This window comes from Ictalurus punctatus, chromosome 25, assembly GCF_001660625.3.
Source record: "Ictalurus punctatus breed USDA103 chromosome 25, Coco_2.0, whole genome shotgun sequence".
Lineage (NCBI taxonomy): Eukaryota > Metazoa > Chordata > Actinopteri > Siluriformes > Ictaluridae > Ictalurus > Ictalurus punctatus.
This window is the reverse complement of record NC_030440.2, coordinates 18193087-18212670: the sequence shown is the minus strand read 5'-3', so window position 1 is coordinate 18212670 and position 19584 is coordinate 18193087. Positions and strand designations below refer to the sequence as shown.

Sequence of the window (19584 nt, the reverse complement as noted above, 5' to 3'; positions counted from 1 at the left end):
GAATGTATCCTTACAGAAAACTTCACCACATCAACGGATACACACATTTTTAATAACATCTGTTTATGTACATCACCCACATACTAGTCCGTGTGCATGAGCTGTTACTATAGAAACGGTAATGTATTAGAACTTGCGCGTTAATATAAAAGCTGCTGCTACGTACCGACCAATCAGAATCCAGAATTCAGAAGCACTGTGGTATAATGGATAATAATGACTTTAATATGGGTGAATTAGGTGGTAACATATAAAGTTAGCTTGGCCAGTAAGCATTTATATTAATAAGAATGAATTACTCCATGTAGATAACTGTTTACGCTATTACATTACATACAGATCTATACTTTATATAATGGAGATTCCAGTAATGCTAATCAGTGCACAGAAGGAAGGGTATGCTAAATATGTTTTAGGTGATGCATGAACACAAACTTGACTACTTCGTAGTGGGGTTGATCACACGGCCCATGTGCAGCAGGGTTTTAGTGGCCTCGTGATAGATGAGAAACAGGAAAGGTCGATTGAAGGTGAGCCTCGGAGGAAGGGTCTCCATGAAGAGACTGCTGGTGGACGGAGCAGCTGAGCCTCCTTGCTCATCCACTTCCACCAGGACCTTCTGCAGTGCCTGCAACCAGGAGGGCCGTGATAACATCATACCACCATCAGAATAGCCAATGAAGCCCATCCCATTTTAAATAATCAGAACATGTGAGTTCATTACATAAAATTCCTGGCAGGTAGAAACTGAAATGACTGTGGGAGTGTGTGGGCGTGGTCTTGGTGTCTCAGGGGAAGGGTAGGTGTGGGTGGGATCAGAATGTATCAGGATGATGGTAGGTGTGGTCAGAGTGGCTCAGGAGGAGGGTAAGTGTGGTTAGAGTGGCTCAGGAGGATGATAGGTGTGGTCATAGTGACTCAGGTGGAAGGTAGGTGTGGTCAGAGTGTATCAGGAGGAGGGTGGGTGTAATAGTGGCTCAGGGGGAGGGTAGGTGTGGTCAGAGTGACTCAGGAGGAGGGTAGGTATGGTCATAGTGACTCAGGTGGAAGGTAGGTGTGGTCAGAGTGTATCAGGAGGAGGGTGGGTGTAATAGTGGCTCAGGGAGGGTAGGTGTGGTCAGAGCAGCTCAGGAGGAGGGTAGGTATGGTCATAGTGACTCAGGTGGAAGGTAGGTGTGATCAGAGTGACTCAGGAGGAGGGCAAGTGTGGTCATAGTGTCAGGAAAAGGGTGGGTGTTTTCAGAGGGTCTCAGGAGGAGGGTAAGTGTGGTAAGAGTACGTTCAGAGGAGGCTGGGTGTGGTGAGAGTGTGTTCAAATTAGGGTGGGTGCATTCAGAGTTTCTGCAAGAGTGAATGGGGCATGGTCAAAGGTTCTGCAAGAGTGGACAAGGGGTGTGGTCAGAGGTTCTGTGGGCGTGGTTAAGGGCATGGTCAGAGTCTCTTCAAAAGTGAACAAGAGGTGTGGTCAGAGTTTCTGTGGAAGGGGTGGGTGTGGTCAGATTTTTGTGGGAGTTGGTGGGCAGGGTCAGAGTTTCTGTGGGGTTTTTAGATTTTTTTTATATATCTTCACAATGTTTAGTGTGAAAGCAGTGAAGGGCAGTGCAGTAATTACAGTTCTGCCCATTATTACAGTTCTCTGTCCTCACTCTCAGGCTGCTGCCCCTCAGTTCCCCACCATCCCACCCCCGCTGCCCATTACTGATCAGAAATGGATGTACGCTACCTCAGACAAGTTCAGCGCAGAGGTTTTGCTGATTCCTGTCAGATCTGCACTGCTATCCTGGAATTTGGTAAAGCCCAGACTAGGGAGGCTGTTCTTCAGAGAGAAGGTGTACTCCACAGAGAACCTGGGCAACATGACCTCTAACTTCCTGTGGAGTGATCACATGACCAAACATGCATTACTATTCAATCACAGTTCATCACTGATGCATTACAGTGTTTAAAAATCATCTCCTGTGTTAGCCTGTAGAACGGTGTGTAATAAACTAGCCCTGACATACGTTTTCTTCAGCTTTGCTACCCATCCGAGGAACACTTCAGCAGTCAGGGCTTCATCCACAGACGTGTAATCTACATCTTCATCCGGCAGGAGGACCAGCATGGCGGTACCGTCGGTGCACCGCAGCTTCAGAATGCCCACCTTCAGAGATGGGTCATACGCCAGGTAGTATTTATCTGAGCGGACCATCATAGGCACCTGGACGATGTGGTACTTATCAACATAGAACCGCTCCTCCTGAGTGAAGCTGGCATTGAACGGGAGCTTCCACTGCCCTGGTTGAGAAAAATAGAACATATTCTATTACATTAGAACCCTTAAGGTAGAACCTGAAAAGTGTTTCTCTACTAGAAGGATTCCTTAAAACTTAAAACCCATTTTTTTCGGACTCTAAGAGCTCTTTCTTTTCCAATGAACCCTCAAAGAACCATTGAAGGACCCAGTTTCCCATATCCGCTAGAGCGGCATGGGAGCTGATGTGGTTCTCCGTCTCTCTCCAGAGGAGCCAGGCCTAAATTTTGAAGCAGCTCTTTACATGCATCTGTAATAACACAGTGTGGTGTACACTGTTAGAAGATTCAGAACCCATAAGAGTTCTTGGGTTATCCCAAGAATTATTTTTTAAGGAATCCTTAAAAAATTATGTACAACAATGAATTCCTCTACTAGAAGGATTCCAAGAAGAACCATTTTGTTGGAAGCTATGAGCCCTTAGTTATCGAATTAACCTTTTATGAACCCTTGAAGAACCCATTTTCTCTCATCTACTGGAGCAAAACTGGGATCTGGCCTGGTTCTCCATCTCTCTCCATAGGTGCCAGACTTTACTGCAATAACATCTGCAATAACACAATGTTGTCACTGTTTGAACACACAAATTTAGGGCAAGGGTCCTTTGGTTGTCCCTCTGCAGGAATGCTTAAACGTTCCATGCAGAACTGTACAGCAATGTGTTTCTCCACCAAACAGGTTCCAAGTAGTACCCTTTCAGGGGGGTAAGGGCTCTTCATTTTCCAATAAAGAACCCTTAAAGAACCCTCGAAGAGCACCTGAGAGGTTCTAGGTAAAATAATGAGCAGTAATTCAGAGTTTGTATGACACAAATAACCAGATAATACACACACTCTTGGTAAAAACAGGTTGTTGAGGGCGCTTCATAAAAGGTTTCTGCTTTCAACCCGTTCTGATACTTCTTTTTAACATCCTAGATAAAACCTTAAGCCTTCTGAATCTACAGATGTTCATGGTGTGTTGGTGCTGTCATCAGGTCCTCGTGCATTCTCAGCTGGATGATCTAATACACGAGGATAGGAAACGCAGAACCCTTGGAGAAGAACAGTGAAGCACCCTGATTGTTCCTCACCTGTGTAATATGCAGCACTGATGAGCATGAGCTGGCTTTGAGGATCCACGGCGTCCAGCACCTCCCTGACCTTGTTCCCGGTGCTGCCTGTAACATACTCACTCATGCTGGCTTTAGCGGCTTGCGTGTTGGAGAACTCCACACTCTTCACATCTGCGTTGTAGAACTTCTTCACCTGGCTCCTGAAGCTTTGATCGACCTCGAAATTCTGGCTGATAAACAGACCCGTCGCTACAGTCTGAGCTACAGCTTCCCTCATCTGCTGCAACAACGTGGAGATCCGGTCCGGTTCTCCGTCTCTCTCCATAGGAGACAGTTTTAGTGTGTGCAGCAGCTCTTTGAGTGTGTCCTCTCCAGCTCCTGCTGACAGAGACGCCAGGCTCAGGGTGGCTGCTAAAGGGGAGAACGCAAAGTTATCGTCGCTCGTGCTAGCAATCCTGCGGTACAGCGCCGTGGCGAAGTCAGCGCTCCGGGTGGTCAGCTCCTGCACGTCGACGTTCTGCGTCTGACCGTCAATACCTGCGGCGAGGAGGGTTACGCCGAGCAGAATGAAGATGTTCTCCATGGCTCCTGTTGATGAAAGTGGTACAGAGAATCACTATATGTGATCGTTTTCAATTGAAATCCAAAGCAATGAACTTTTTTAGACTGTAACTACCTAATAAAAGTGAATACAATTGTTTTATTACATTTTTTTATGTGCAAATTATTCAATAAATCATATGCTCTAAAAAATACATCGAAAACGAAAGGTTGATGTGTTGTTTATTTTACAGAGCTGGGGTGAAAGGATGAAAATATAGCAGTTATATTAATATCATGACTATTAGCCGGTTTCTTTATCCGTATTTTGTATGTGTAATGTTAATTGAAATCAACATTTCTTGCTCGTGGTGCGTAGATTTAATTTCTATCCTTGTTCAATAAAAATGAATCTGTTGCTGATATCCCCATCAAAGCCGGCATTATATCTGAATATTATAAACACTGCGTCTACATTCTAACGTTGTGAGTAATATCTGCAGGTGAATGTGTTACACTGGACGATCGGCTACATTAAATCTACAAAACGTCTGCAGTGGAGTTCCGGAGCAGTCAGTTTTTATCCTTGTACACTCCCAGTTATCTCTTTCTTCTTGAACTTCTCTTGTTATCTCTCTGTGTAAATGAGTGTAAGAGGACGAGATAAAGTACACAGCGTGATGTAATCTAAACCAGAGAGACCTGCAGAAAGGCTTGCGTCTGTGCTTTAAAGTTGACATGGACAAAGTGCAACATACGGCTAAACACACTCAACCTGATCGATACTGACCGGGAATGTGTGTGCGAATGTTAGTGTGAAAGCCTGGATAACATGTAAACTGTAATAATAATAGTAATTCTACCGCTACTACTAAGAAGAAGAAGAAGAAGAAGAAGAAGAAGAAGACTTTGTTATTGTGGTATTCTAAAGAAAAATCATGGCACATGTCACTGATGTCTCATTGTTTGTTAAGATTATTTTGCAATAATGTGACTCCTACAGTCTCAGAAAAACTACTGCATGCTACTTTTCCTTGTTGCTGGGTTGGTGCTCTCCAGTGTACACCATCTCTACACCATCTCCACACCATCTCCACACCATCTCTACACCATCTCCACACCATCTCCACACCATCTCCACATCATCTCCACACCATCTCTACACCATCTCCACACCATCTCGACATCATTTCCACACCATCTCTACACCATCTCCACACCATCTCTACACCATCTCTACACCATCTCCACACCATCTCTACACCATTTCCACACAATTTCTACACCATCTCCACACCATCTCCACACCATCTCCACATCATCTCCACACCATCTCTACACCATCTCTACACCATCTCGACATCATTTCCACACCATCTCTACACCATCTCCACACCATCTCTACACCATCTCCACACCATCTCCACACCATCTCTACACCATCTCCACACCATCTCCACACCATCTCCACACCATCTCCTCAGCATCTCTACACCATCTCCACACCATCTCCACACCATCTCTACATCATCTCTACACCATCTCCACACCATCTCTACACCATCTCCACACCATCTCCACACCATCTCCACACCATCTCTACACCATCTCCACACCATCTCCACACCATCTCCACACCATCTCTACACCATCTCTACACCATCTCCACACCATCTCTACACCATCTCTACACCATTTCCACACCATTTCCACACCATCTCCACACCATCTCTACACCATCTCCACACCATCTCCACACCATCTCCACACCATCTCTACACCATCTCCACACCATCTCCACACCATCTCCACACCATCTCTACACCATTTCCACACCATTTCCACACCATCTCTACACTGTTTCCTCAGCATTTCTACCTTGTAGTATGTATCTTTTATCTAGAAAGGTGCATGTACTGTACTTATACTTGCTACACAACACCCACACCACCTACTGTACATTCCTTTACTACATCCTCTGTTCATTCATCTTCAGGAACCACATAATCCTGTATTATATCCTGTTTTTATAAATATTTATTACATCTTTAAATATAATAATGCTCTCCTATAATAATACATGGACAGTCGTGAAAAGCATTTCACTACACTGTGTGTGTGTGTGTGTGTGTGTGTGTGTGTGTGTGTGTGTGTGTGTGTGTGTGTAACAAATGATATTTGAATTTGAATGTGTAGTGCAGTTTGAATTTCACTGATATCCCATTGTTTGTTAAGATTCTCCTGCAGTAATATGACTCCTGCACGCAGTTGTACTCTTGTGTAATAACGCCAAGCGTACACCTTTTCTACCTTTTACCTAGAAAGTGCCTCTACGGTATATTTAAAGCTTTACCGTAAAATAAAATAATCAGGCTATATTTAGACTTTCACATTAGGAGGTACAGAAGGTAAGAGCACCACCCCAGTGACAAAGCACAGTTTCATACCATTTGTTTATTTAATTTTTTCCATCCCAAAAAAACGTGCCCTTCTTTTCTGAGCGTGTAATGACGACGAAAACACCTTGTTGTTGTGATATTATTATTATTATTATTATTATTATTATTATTATTATTATTAGTATTTCTAAATACCTCTGAACATCACGAATTTCACTATTACATCATTTGTAAATGTTATTTTGTAATAATGACTCGTCTATTCTGTTGTGTGTGTGTGTGTGTGTGTGTGTGTGTGTGTGTGTGTGTGTGTGTGTGTATTACAGGCCTGTATTCAGTGCGTCTACAGTATATGAGTGTATTATTAATCAGTGATATTGCTCATTATAGATATGGGATGTGAACCCGGTGGATGATTGTAACTGATCTCTGAGAATGAACGCGTTTCTGCTGCATGTAAACACGCAGCTCTGTAAATAAACCCTGCGTGATCACCGCATGTCCGTTATTCTGCGTGATAATAACCGCACTCTGACTGTCATGCGCTACTTACAGATGATCCTCCAGCACAGGAACAAGACGAATCCTTTCGAAGTATTTCTGTTCAATAATCAGTAAATAATCCTGAAGCAGAGGGAGAATATTCACGGATTAGGAGTGGATCAGTAGCAGCTCGGTGCGGAACGCAGACTGAACCGATTCACCAACACGGCTCTTACACAACACCCAGGATAAAGCCTTCATCTGGGTCTGCACACCGTCACACACCACTGTAGAACTGATCAGAATAATAATAATAATAATAATAATAATAATAATAATAATGCGGAAATCTGAGCTGAACATGGCCACGCCCATATTCACTTAAATAAACAAACAAACAAATGTAACCATTGAAAATCTGAATGATTATATTTCTGCAGATTTGTATATTAGATTAATAAAGATTATTATGATTTAGAGTTCTGTGCAACACATCTTACGCACTCTTATGCACTTTTAAATTTAGCCTATGAGTGAAAGATGTTTATGTTTATTTAATATATATGCACATATATTTCATTTCTAGTAAAAGATTTGCATATAGGTATTACAATCTTTAATATAATGTTATAGCCCTTTATTTTATTGTATTAATGAATTTATTTTTAACAATGATGATGCACGCTGTTCTAACATTTTGCCAGCAGAGGCAGAAGAACCACGCATGTAACCAGTGATGTGTCGTTCACAAGTGAGTCGGCTCTTTGATTCATTCTTGGAGGTGAACGTTGAGCGCTAGCGGTTGCGATTTCGATTCATCCCAGTGACTCGAATCTTTTGATGCAACGAAAAGATTCATTCACCGACCATATCCGTAAGTTACATCATTACACAAGTAGGTGGCGCCAGTGAGTGTCTTTTAACATGTTAGCCTGTGAGTACAGTAAGTCATTGTTTCATTCACTCAGTACATTCATTTAAAAACGCTTTAAAAAACTGTTTTCACCAGATAGGATTTAGTATTATGATTTATTAACATTGGCATGTCCAGTGCACAAAGAGAAGGTCTGATGAATTTATTCGCAGGAAAGACATTACACTCAGTCAGTGCAGGCTAGTTTTGAGTGGGTGGATACGGATGTAATTTAAAAAAAGGAAAAAAAGAAGCAATTTTACATATGTGAATGAAATAGTTTTCAATGCTTCAATAATTTAAACAAAATAGTCATCAGTCATTTTTACACGTTCGTGTATAACGGATTATACTATGAACAACACAACAACTCCACATAAGGCTTGTCTTAGTGCTATACAGTTTTCAAATGCACTTAATACACCCATCCATCCATCCATTTTCTATAGCGCTTATCCTACAGGGTCGCGGGGAACCTGGAGTCTATCCTAGGAGGCATGGGAGCAAGGCGGGGTACACCCTGGACCGGGTGCCAATACATCGCAGGGCACAATCACACACACATTCACACTCACACACCCATTCATACACTACGGACACTTTGGACACGCCAATCAGCCTACCATGCATGTCTTTGGACTGGGGGAGGAAACCGGAGTACCCGGAGGAAACCCCCGCACACTCCCCACACACAGGGCCGTGGCAGGAATCGAACCGCCAACCCTGTGAGGTGAACGTACTAATCACTAATTCTACAGGATCGTAAACAGATTAATCCATCTGTACTGTACGGAAAATAAAAACAATCAGCAGTCAAAATATCTTCAGATTTGAGGGGGAAAAAGGTTGTGAGATCAAAGAGTCGACTCTTGAGTCAAATGAACCGATTCACTCCTCAAAATATATTGCAGATTAACATTGTAATTAATGAATCAATTGAATTTTTTTTTTTAATCAGGTCAAAATGTTTTTCAACAGTATTACTAATACAAAGACTGTTGTGCATAACTGTATTTATCTCCATATCTTTCACATAGTTTTAATGTTTTTTTTTAATCATTCATACATGTCACGTGTTTGACATTTCTGATTTCGGTTATAAATCAATTAAAAGCATTGCATAAAAGGTAAACGTTGTTTATTCTTATTAGCAGAAGCAGCAGATAGTACCTACGTTATGAAAACAGCAGCCGTGAGACGCTGTGCCAAGATGCCTCAGCATTTCTATTTTTATTAACCCTTAAAGTCCTGGATTATTGATGATTTATTCAGGATAAATCACATGCAGGAGCTACTGTGCATAGGAAAGTCATTAAGCGTAATTAATGTCGTTAAGAGAGTCCGGAACTCTAGACAGGTTTCATGGTTACAAAAATGACACCAAATCACATGCATTTTGTACATTATATATAAAAAAAGGATGTTACATTTTTAACAAGGCGTTTGAGGTTGGTTTTTGTTTTGTTTTAGTGCAACAAATTCCTTCACATTTATAATCATTTGAATGGAAACTGTTTCTGCAACTCTTCAGTATAGCACTAGGTGACTTTTCACCTCAGAACCTCGACTTCAGAACACGGAGCTTCTCGGAGACGTTATAAGGTCACCGTGGATCTCAGTCTACCTTTTCAAGTCTGGCCGTGAACCTTTCGCTAGCTGGCCACCGGGATTTGCTGAGTGGGGACGTTCGCTCTGCTGCTCGGGACGTCGATGTTGGGATCATCGTCCACCTGGTAGCACTTTCCCAGGTTCTTGATGATGTTGAAGTTATAGCGGGCTGTCTCCGCGATGCTGTTCTCCAGAATCCAGCCTTCTGACTCAGAGTCGGGGTTTCCTAACTTCAGCACATTCTCCATGGAGGTCTGCAGGTAACGGACTCCCGTGAGCACAGCAAGCTTTAGAACAGAGAAGAAAAGAAGAAGAGAAGAGGAATGTGAAGATCAGAAGAGGAAACTTTTACCGTGTTAAATGGAGACATCTGAAAAGCAGGGCCGCTGAAAGGCTCGTCACATGTCTCTGGGGGTTCTTTGAGCGGTTAAGGCTTTTAGTTTGCTAAAAGGGTTCTACTTGGAAAAGTAAGTGTTAGTAAAAAGAACCAGCTGGAGGGTGATTGGGAACAGGACAGTAAGATGATAAAGAGAGGATCTTAGAGAGGCGGAGTCTTTCAGAAGTAAAGATGGACGAGAGGTTCACCAATCTGCGAAAAACTGCGTCTACAATTCGTGGAACAATTTCAGAATAATGTTCCTCAACGTAAAACTGCGAAGACTCTGGATATCTCATCATCTACAGTACATATCATCAAAAGATTCATAGAATCTGGAGAAATCTCTGTGCGCAAGGGACGAGAGTGAAAATAAATATCACATGCCTGTGATCTTCGGGCCCTCAGGTGCCACTGCGTTAAAAACAGGCCTGATTCCCAACTTTTTTGGAATTGGGGTTGTAGATGGAAACACTTAAAACACTTAGGACACGCTGCTATAGGAAATAATCCATGATAGGGTTGTAACTCTGAGGTGGCGTTGCTGTTACCACCCCAAGTGCTTTATTCCTTGCTTCATTACTTGTATAGTCCTCTTATATCATAGCAATTTTCCAGAGTTATTTATGAGCGACACATCATGCTCTTTATCCCTTTGCATTTACAGTAAATAGTTCCTGTTCTTACGTATGTTACAGCAGCTATAAACAGTCATTCCCTCACCAGCCCCTCTTTATTCTAAAAACCATGCTGCTTGCCATGTTCCCAAATAAAATCGCAAAACACAAACTCTTATGTCTTGAAAATGTTAGAAAACCTTTACCTCTGACATTGGAGATTCCTTCTGCAAATCGCCTTCCATATTACATTTACGGCGTTTGGCAGACTCTCTTATCCAGAGCAACTTACAATTATTTCATTTATACATCGGAGCAGTTGGGGGTTAAGGGCCTTTCTCAAGGGCCCAACAGTGGCAGTACTGGGGTTTGAACTCATGACTTTCTGAGCAGTAGCCTAACACCTTAACCCCTGAGCTACCAGTGAGCCACCCCTGAGCTACCAGTGAGCCACCAGTGAGCCACCACTGCGCTACCACCACTGCCCACATATCAACAGTCACACACGTTTTTAAACCCTGATGGGTTGACTTGTGAAATACAAAATGAAATTCAACAGTGGAAAGTTGAGTGATTGATATGTGTCAGACCTCGAAGAGCCAGATGATGAGCACGATGAAGCCGATGGACTGCATGATGTGGGTGTAGTAATCCAGTAGCGCGTGTCTGCAGCCCTTCTGGTTCAGGTTCAGTTCCTCCGTCTGGTAGTCGTAGTTGTAGTGTGCAGAGCTGTTGGTGATTTGGTGCTGGATGCAGGGCCGAGGGGAGAACAGGTTACAGCAGCTGAAGGGCACTCCGTCCAGGAGGTACTTCCCCTCCACGTTGCTTCTCTGCCGACTAAGCGGAAGAGGACGCAGAAGGTGAGCATTTGGTTCAGATTTGACCTGAGCTAAGCTCTGTACAGAGTTAAGTAGAGCTTATCTCTGCAGAGTTTCTGATTTGAGACTCAGGGAGCTTTCACACACATTAGTCTGGTTTTGTTTAGTCTGAGGAACATTGAACATTGATTTGGTTTGTTTGCTGTAATAACTGCACGATTCGACTATAGTGAGAAAACGATTAGATCATGGATCGATCCAACTGCATGAAAAAGACCAAACAGTGCAGGGTTTTTGGGATGCCGTCGACATTTTCCTGCAGATGTGAGCTGCTAAACTGAGCCAAAGCACAGAGCTGTAGGAGATTCTGGAGATTTAGGTTCTCCATGCTCTCAGTACATATTTCATAAAGCTTTGTTTACTGTTTGCTGTATTTCTGAGTTCACAGTTTTTATTTTCGCTTTTTGGATTGTTTAATGAATGAGTCTTTATTGGTCACGTTTACATTACAGCACAGTGAAATTGTTTTCACAGCGCCCCCTGGAGTAGAGAGGGGTAAGGGCCTTGCTTAAGGGCTCAACAGTGGCAGCTTTGCAGTGCTGGGGCTTGAACCCCCGACCTTCTGATCAGTAACCAAGAGACTTAACCGCCAAGCCTCCACTGCCCCGTTTCATTATGTGCAGTGTGACACCAAACAAAACCAAAGAGCAAATGAATTAAAACAATCAATTTCACTTTGATTCAGTAAACAAAACAAACTAATGAGCAAATGAATAAAAAGAATCAATTTCACTTTGATTCAGAAAACAAAACAAAGAGCAAATGAATCAAAATAACAAATTTCCTTCTGATTCAGCGAACAAACCAAACCAAAGAGCAAATGAATCAAAAGAATCAATTTCACTCCGATTCAGATTCTACAAACAGACTAATAAGTGTGGAAGCCACCTTTTTTTTTTTTTTTTTTTTTTTTTTAATATTTTTACCTTTTTAATTTTGTATTTTAATTGTTCTTTTTATATATATATCTATTTCAGTACTCTTAATTTTTCAATCACTTTGATACTTAATTTTATTATCTTGAGGGATTTGAACGGGGCTTTCGTACAGCACTTAGGTCATCATTTCTTGTTTTTCCTATGCGCTTTGCAGATAAACTTGACTTCTATTTAGTTTAGAAACAGAAAAGTGTCAGAAAGTCTTCCCAGTAGAGATGTAGAATTAAACATCTGAAGTACCACTAAGTACCCCTTTTTTAATTCTAAAACTTTAGTGTAGCATTCTTTGTTAAAATAATAAATATGAAATTTGATTCTACTCACTTCATCACTTCACTGCTGGTCATGTCCAGGTACCGGTTACTGACCCACTGGATGTGAAACCAGTCTCTAAACCCATCATTTCCACAGCACTGGAACTGGATCTGCAGGAGATCAACGCTATGCTTGATGTAACAGCGCCCGGGCATGTCCGTGTCCTTGTAGTAGCGCATGGCGTCCTGCAGACCAGAAAACAGAGCTGCTTCCAGGTCTCTGCGCATGGTGTAGCACATCAGAGCTTCCACCAGGATGCAGAAGGTGAAGAAGAAGGTACAGATGATGTACGGCAGCATGAGGATCTTCCAGTGCAGGAAATTGTCCACGTCCACGCAATCGTAGCAGATCTTCCCGCCCAGGAAGTTGATGCCACAGGCGGCCAGGCCCACGGTGATCAGCATGTTTGGCACAGAATGGACGTCGTCGGCCATGAGCTCTCGTCTTTTCTGGATCTCCACTTTTAAGAAAAGGCCCAAGCTGAAGAGCACGAGGCCCGTAATCACAGAGACCCAGTTCAGCACCCACAGAGCCTGGGCCAGCTTGCCTCGACTCGTCTTAGTGAAAGTCACCTTTAAGACCGCCATTTTATTGGAGATATTAGGGCAGTAGGTCTGGGGGGAGAGGGTGAAGATACGGTCAGCAGGGCAGAGCGATGGGAATGGGGGGAGAGGGTTATTTCTAGTGCCCCTCGTAATCAGATTAGCTGAGGTGGCCTGAGCTGCACTAAAACCAAGATGGAGGAAATCTCAAAGTTACAGCTTCACCTCTGACTGGTACAATGTGCTGACACTGGAGACTCCTTCCATAAACGAATCTCATTACAGAAAATGATAACGTATTAGAATGAGCGCATTAATATAACCTGAGATTTGGAGCTGTGCTACTGTCAGAGCTGCTGTTATAGAGAATTACTCAACACCTTCTGACCAATCACCATCCAGGATTCAACAGCGCTGTGGTGTAGCGTTATCAGAACAAAGCAATATTGGGAGCGTCGTAAGAAACTGTGATATTTCTGCATTATAATACACACACACAAAAAAAAATTCATTACAATAAAAATGCTTATAGAAATAAAGTACAACGTCAGACATCCAGATAGGATTTACCAGCATCTGAAGAACAGACACATACCTTCGTTTTCCCCGTGGTCACGTTCTCCTTACGTGAGATAGATCGATATATATTTGCGTTTCAGACATATTAATGTCCCCTTTTCACGCCGGTCATTACTGATATATTTTCAACTGAGCACAGAGAGATGGACGGAGCAGTGGCCTGCCTCTGAGCCACGTAATCGGCTTACCGTCAGGATTTGATGGAAAAGCGCCAGACTGCTTCGACCAATCCAAGTTCAGAGGAGTGTTTCCTTGTCTGTAAAATCCAGATGCACGCATGCTGAAGAAACACAATACTCCTGTTGCTCTACTGCACTCTTCGAAAAGGTTCTATCGGGTTCTATTAGTTTGACCCCACTGGGGGAACCTTTAAAGTATCTGTGTAGCATCCCTCTACAACATGGGATCTCAACTTTGGTGGTATCCTGAGGAGATTTTTTTAACCGACTATTATTTCTAATGTAGTTCTATGTACATAAACATGATTTATGGAACATTTAAGAATAATTCACAACTGATAGATAAATATTATTATTATTATTAAAATCCAATTAGTCTTCACTCAGTGTGTAGCTCTTCTTAATCACATGTTGTAATCCAACTTGCTGAATTGTTACTCAAAAATGCCTTTAACATGCAAATAAACGGATTTTTTTTCTTTAAAAGTTAAGAGGAAAATTTAAAAATCGTCACATTAAAAAATTTCTTACTACAGATCAAATAATCTCAAAAGATTTGTGCCACACGGTGGCATCAGAGCGATGGACAAGTGACGAAGAGCCGCCCAGACGCTCCTAAACACACATCTCTGTGCTCAATTCCTTATGGAACTGTCATTACATAAGGAATTGATTCCTTTGAACTGTTCACTCAGTGAGTCAAACTGAGAGCTTTGATTCATTTGATTCACCGTTCAGAGCTGTGTAAAGATTCACTTTGAAATAGTGTCATGATAACATTAGCACATATTAACATAATTAATATTACCTTCTTAATGTTGAAGAAGGAGCTAGTCAGAGCTCCACAAGTCAAAATTACCAACATAATGAAAAACATGCAACTTTATAGACCTATTTATAAAAGATATACATAAATAAATAAATTAATAAATAAACCCTAAAACACTACATTTATATATTTAGCTGCTGTTAGCTTTCACTGTGGCAAACAATCTCTGGAACAACAACAAACAATTTAATAAAATAAAATAAAAGAACCCCCTCCCCAAAACAAGCAGGAACAAGCACATAAATTCTAATGGTTTCCACTACAAATACCATTACAGTACATACCATCAGCTAACTATTACACTATTACCATTACCATTATTGGTCCTTAATGGTATCCACTAGATATAACATGACATGAACAGAAGGCAACAAATTTCCAGCAGAGACCCACATTAAAGCCAATACAATTCCCACTATAACCATTTAAATCATTACACATTCTATGAGTGTTTCTACTGGGGTTTTTTTGTCCAGCAGGGTGAAGTGTTATGCGGGGCGTCTTGAAAATGTTTAAACTATGTCATGAACAAAAAGTGATCAGACAGGCTTGTCGACATATTCTGAGAAATCATGGAGGCGTTCTATTATTGGAAAATAACCAACTTCTCCATATTGTCCCGTCACTCAGTATTTCCTGATTGTTATCCGATAACAGCATGACACACATTCTAATCCTTCATGTCCATACAGTATGAACCGGTAAATAACATTTCCTCTGCTAACAGCCCACGAGAGGAACAATCACAAACGACAGGCTCGTCTGCTCGGGTCCTCACTAAAACATCTAACAGTTTGTTTCCCAATCGCTGATGTCATGTGTGGAAGGCGCCAATATTATTGCACCCAACGTGACCATATGGCCCTGTTTAATCCAAATGAATCTGATTAAAGAGCACAATTATATAATGAACACATCACACTGATAGTTCATGAGAAGGCCAGCTTTAGAGATGTAAACATACACAATGTGAGATGATCTCTCTCTCTCTCTCTCTCTCTCTCTCTCTCTCTCTCTCTCTCTCTCTCTACGTGCATGTGCATGTGCATGTAGATTATAAAGCATTATAACCATCGTAATAAGAACGAAGCCTATCGCATCCACAGTGGAGCCTTTGTGCACGGCCCAGTTCCTGGAAACGCTAATCGCATTTATTAGCCAAACGTCCCGTTGATTAGTTCAGCAGAAAAATGTTTCATTTCATGTTAAATGTGCTACAGAGGATAATCGGGTTAGCGTCTTGTTCCTGTTTCCTCTCCGTTAGCCCACGGACTCCTGTTCTCGAGTTCTCACAGGAGGAACGGGGAACGTGTTGTGTTTACGGAGGTCACCTTTATTCACACAGAAATGCAGTAAAACACAGATATAAATAAATAAATAAATAAATAAATAAATAAATCAGCAATCAGTGAGTAGGGTGGTGAAAGTATTTAAGAAAAAGAAAGTGGGACGAAACAAAAGATGATTTGATATTACAGACATTAAAGACAATTAAAAGCATTAAATGAAAAATACAATACGACACAAATACAATAAACACGTTAATGTTAAGGAATGTTAACGAAGAGAAATTAAATTCAATCAAATATAAAAAAAAATGTGAAGAAATAAAAAAATATCTTAGAAAGAAATAAACAAAATTAAATGACATTAAAACAAGATAGTATATATTAAATATGTTTTGAACCTATGTTTGATGTGTTATACAACATAAACCATACAACCTTTTGTTTCAGACAGCACGATTTTTAGGCGAGCAAAAGTATAGGAACGGATCAGTCTTGAAGTTAATAAAAAGTAAACAGCACGTAATATTTGGTTGTGTTTCCTTTGCTTGCAGTAAGTGCATCAATCCTGTACTCACTGACACCAAACTGTTCGTTTCTTCTTCTGTGAAGCTTCTCCAGGTTTCTCCTGCAGCTTCTTTCAGTAGTTGTGTGTTTCAGGGGGTTTCTCTCTTCAGTCTCCTCTTCAGGAGGTGAGGTGCTGATCAGTTGGGTGAAGGTCCGGTGATGGACGTGTCCAGTCTAAAACCTTCCACTTTCCCCCTGATGAAGTCCTGTGTCGAGGTGGAAGTGTGTTTTGGATCGTTGTCTCGCTGCATGATGAAGTTCCTCCTGATTCATTCGGATGTGTTTCTCTGTAAATCTGCAGATAAAACGTTCCTGTAAACGTCTGAATTCATTCTGCTGCTCCATCATGAGTTCATCATCAATAAAGATCAGTGAGAACGTTCCAGAAGCAGCCGTGCGAGCCCAAGCCGTGACACTGCCTCCACCATGTTCCACAGATCAGCTTGTACGTTCTGGATCATGAGCAGATCCTTTCTTTCTCCACACTTTGGACTTTCCACTTTGGTAGAGGTTCATCTTTGTTCCAGAACTTTTGTGGATCGTCTCTGTATTCCTTTGTGAATTACAATCTGACTTTCTGATTCTTACTGCTGATGAGTGGTTTCAATCTTGTGGTACGGCCTCTATATTTCTGCTCTCGAAGTCTTCTTCGAGCGGTGGATTGTGAGACCTTCACCCTGCCCTGTGGAGGTTGTTGGTGATGTCACTGACTGTTGTTTTGGGGTTTTCTTCACAGCTCTCACAATGTTTCTATCATCACCTGTTGTTTTTTTCCTTATCCGACCCGTTCGGTGTCTGATCCTCAGTACACCAGCGTTTTCTTTCTTTTTCAGGACATTCCAAATCGTCGTATTGGTTACACCCGATGTCTCTGTAATGACTCTAATGATTCTGTAATCTGATTGTGTTTCCCACTTTTCTCATCTTCAAAATGACTCGCTTTTCTCCCATAGACAGCTCACGGATCTTCATGGGTCAACAAATGCATTCTTCACAGGTGAAACTGAAGGCTAAAAGCAATTGTAGATGTTCAGAGCTTTTTATAGTTTAATCAATCTAACAGGACACACCTGGGTAACAAGAAACACCTGTCAGTCACATTTTTTTTTTTCGCCTACAAATCGGGTGTTCTGATACAAAGCGTGCTGTGTTCTGTGTCGTTTAACACGTCTACGTATAAATACCAGGAAATAGAAGCTGAAATTCTAACCTCTCTTCTCATATTCATCTTGTGATCTCAAACCCAAATGTCTTCGGTCTACAGCAAAAACAAAAACGATCTGGCCTTGCCGTTCCAATAGTTTCGGAGGGGAGTGTATAATTAAGGTTCTTGTTATCTAACATGTACCAGGCACATGTTAGTGGAGAGCTCAGGGCAGACCCAGGACCCGCTGAAGACATTACATCTCACGGATGGTTTGGGAAAGTCTGGGGACGCCCCAGGAGGAGCTGGAATGTGTGGCCGGGGATGGAGATGTCTCGGCAGTCTGTTCGTCCAAACACACCTGACATGACTTAAAAAAAACAGATATCTGATTGCATCTGATTCTACTCACATACTAACAGAGATTTACTGAATAAACATTACACACACCCAGTAAAATAAACACACACGCACACACACCCACACACACACATTCAGATACATTTATTACCTCAGAGTCATACTCTTCTCAAAACTCACCTCATTACTAACCTGCTCTGTGTGTGTGTGTGTGTGTGTGTGTGTGTGTGTGTGTGTGTGTGTGCGTGTTTATTTTTGTACTGATGAATATGTGAAACTCGCAGCAGTACAGAGTGTGATGTGGGATCAGTGTAATGCGGTTGTACCTGTTCAAGTGCGTGTCCATTCGATTCATCATCATTCCACAGAAAAAAAAAAAAACTAAAGTGTGTGAGTTTTGTTGATGTTTGAACAGACCCCCCCCCCCCCCCCCCCCCACACACACACACACATAAATGATGTAAATCAGGAGAATATACACAATTTCTATTTTCTGAAGGAAATACACAGAGATTCCAGTGAGCTGAAAGTGCGTGCTAGGGTAGCGCAGGGTACAGTGGACACACCCCTGTTAAAATGGGTGTGGCTATGTTCAGAATGAACCAACCACATTCAATCTTATGTTCGAAAGAATCTCATTTGTTGAAAGATATCGATCAGGAGAAGGGCACAAAAGCATTTCCAAAACATTAGATACATCTTCCGTGGAACACAGTGAAGGCCATCATCAACAAATAGAGAAAATGGAGCAACACAGTGACGTCACCAAGAACAGGACGTCCGTCCGAAATGTAGAAAAGGACAAGACACAAACTTACCAGGGAGGCTGCCAAGAGACCTACAGCAACATTAAAGGAGCTGCAGGGACATCTGACGTGTACCGATTCCTCTCTGCATGTGGTATCAACGGTTAGGGCGGCTGGACCGAAGCCCTTTCTCACAAAAAACATCCAACCTCAAGCACATCACCCCAAACCATGTGGAAAACGTGTTATGGTCTGATGAGAGCAATTCCACAAGGTACAATAATTCCATAATTCCAAAACTTATGTTTGGCACACGAAAACTACATCACCAAAAGAACACCACACCCAGACCTGAATCCAAATCCAATCTGAAGCAGGCTCTGCACAGGAGATGCTCTCACGTGTCAGGCTGTGCCATGCTGGTAGAGTCTTGGTGGGGGGTGCATACTTATACCACCAGATTATTGTACATTTTTTATTTTTCCTTTTTTTACCCTCCTAAAAAGTTCCTGATACTCTGCAGTTTCACATTAAAGATAGGAAAAGATCTGACCTGTTATTCTTAGTGTCATTCTTTTACTTCACATTAATCAGGGGTGCGTAGACTTTATTTCTCCTCTGTGGTTGCTGAGGTGTTCCCGGTGGTTGCTAGAGTGTTGCTAGCCAGTTACTATGATATTCCAGGTGCATGGCTGCTATGGTGGTCCAGGTGGTTGCTAGGGTGTTGTTAGGTGGTTGCTGTGCTGTTCCATCTAGTTGGTAAGGTGTTGCTATGGTTGTGCTATGGTATTACAGATGGTTACTAAGGTGTTGCTATGTGGTTGCCATGGTGTTCCAGCTGGTAGCTAGTGTGTTGCTATGGTTGTACTATGGTATTCCAGGTGGTTGCTAGGGTGTTGCTAGGCGATCGCTATGGTATCAGAAGTGGTTATTAGGGC

The 19584-nt window shown here is 42.0% G+C and overlaps 2 protein-coding genes across 5 annotated transcripts; both read right to left on the bottom strand.

The window, feature by feature from the left end:
• Positions 1–30: 30 nt before the first annotated feature.
• serpina10a (serpin peptidase inhibitor, clade A (alpha-1 antiproteinase, antitrypsin), member 10a) lies at positions 31–6995 on the bottom strand. Its single transcript, XM_017456516.3, has 5 exons — positions 6840–6995; positions 3366–3935; positions 2004–2277; positions 1724–1871; positions 31–628 (listed from the first exon to the last, which is right to left on the bottom strand). Exons 2-5 carry the CDS (start codon positions 3928–3930, stop codon positions 440–442), a joined length of 1176 nt encoding a protein of 391 aa, XP_017312005.1. The 5' UTR covers positions 3931–3935; positions 6840–6995; the 3' UTR covers positions 31–439.
• A 162-nt stretch (positions 6996–7157) lies between these two features.
• Positions 7158–18317, bottom strand: prph2lb (peripherin 2-like b). 4 transcript variants are annotated; one of them, XM_053675737.1, is made up of 5 exons: positions 18081–18210; positions 17607–17910; positions 12424–17466; positions 10874–11120; positions 7158–9577 (listed from the first exon to the last, which is right to left on the bottom strand). In XM_053675737.1, exons 3-5 carry the CDS (start codon positions 12999–13001, stop codon positions 9335–9337), a joined length of 1068 nt encoding a protein of 355 aa, XP_053531712.1. In that variant the 5' UTR covers positions 13002–17466; positions 17607–17910; positions 18081–18210; the 3' UTR covers positions 7158–9334. The 4 variants fall into 4 exon arrangements, with proteins under 4 accessions (XP_053531712.1, XP_053531711.1, XP_053531710.1 ...); XM_053675736.1 differs by lacking the exon at positions 18081–18210 and adding an exon at positions 18227–18317 and having other exon boundaries at positions 12424–17910; XM_053675735.1 differs by having other exon boundaries at positions 12424–17910.
• Positions 18318–19584: the final 1267 nt, after the last annotated feature.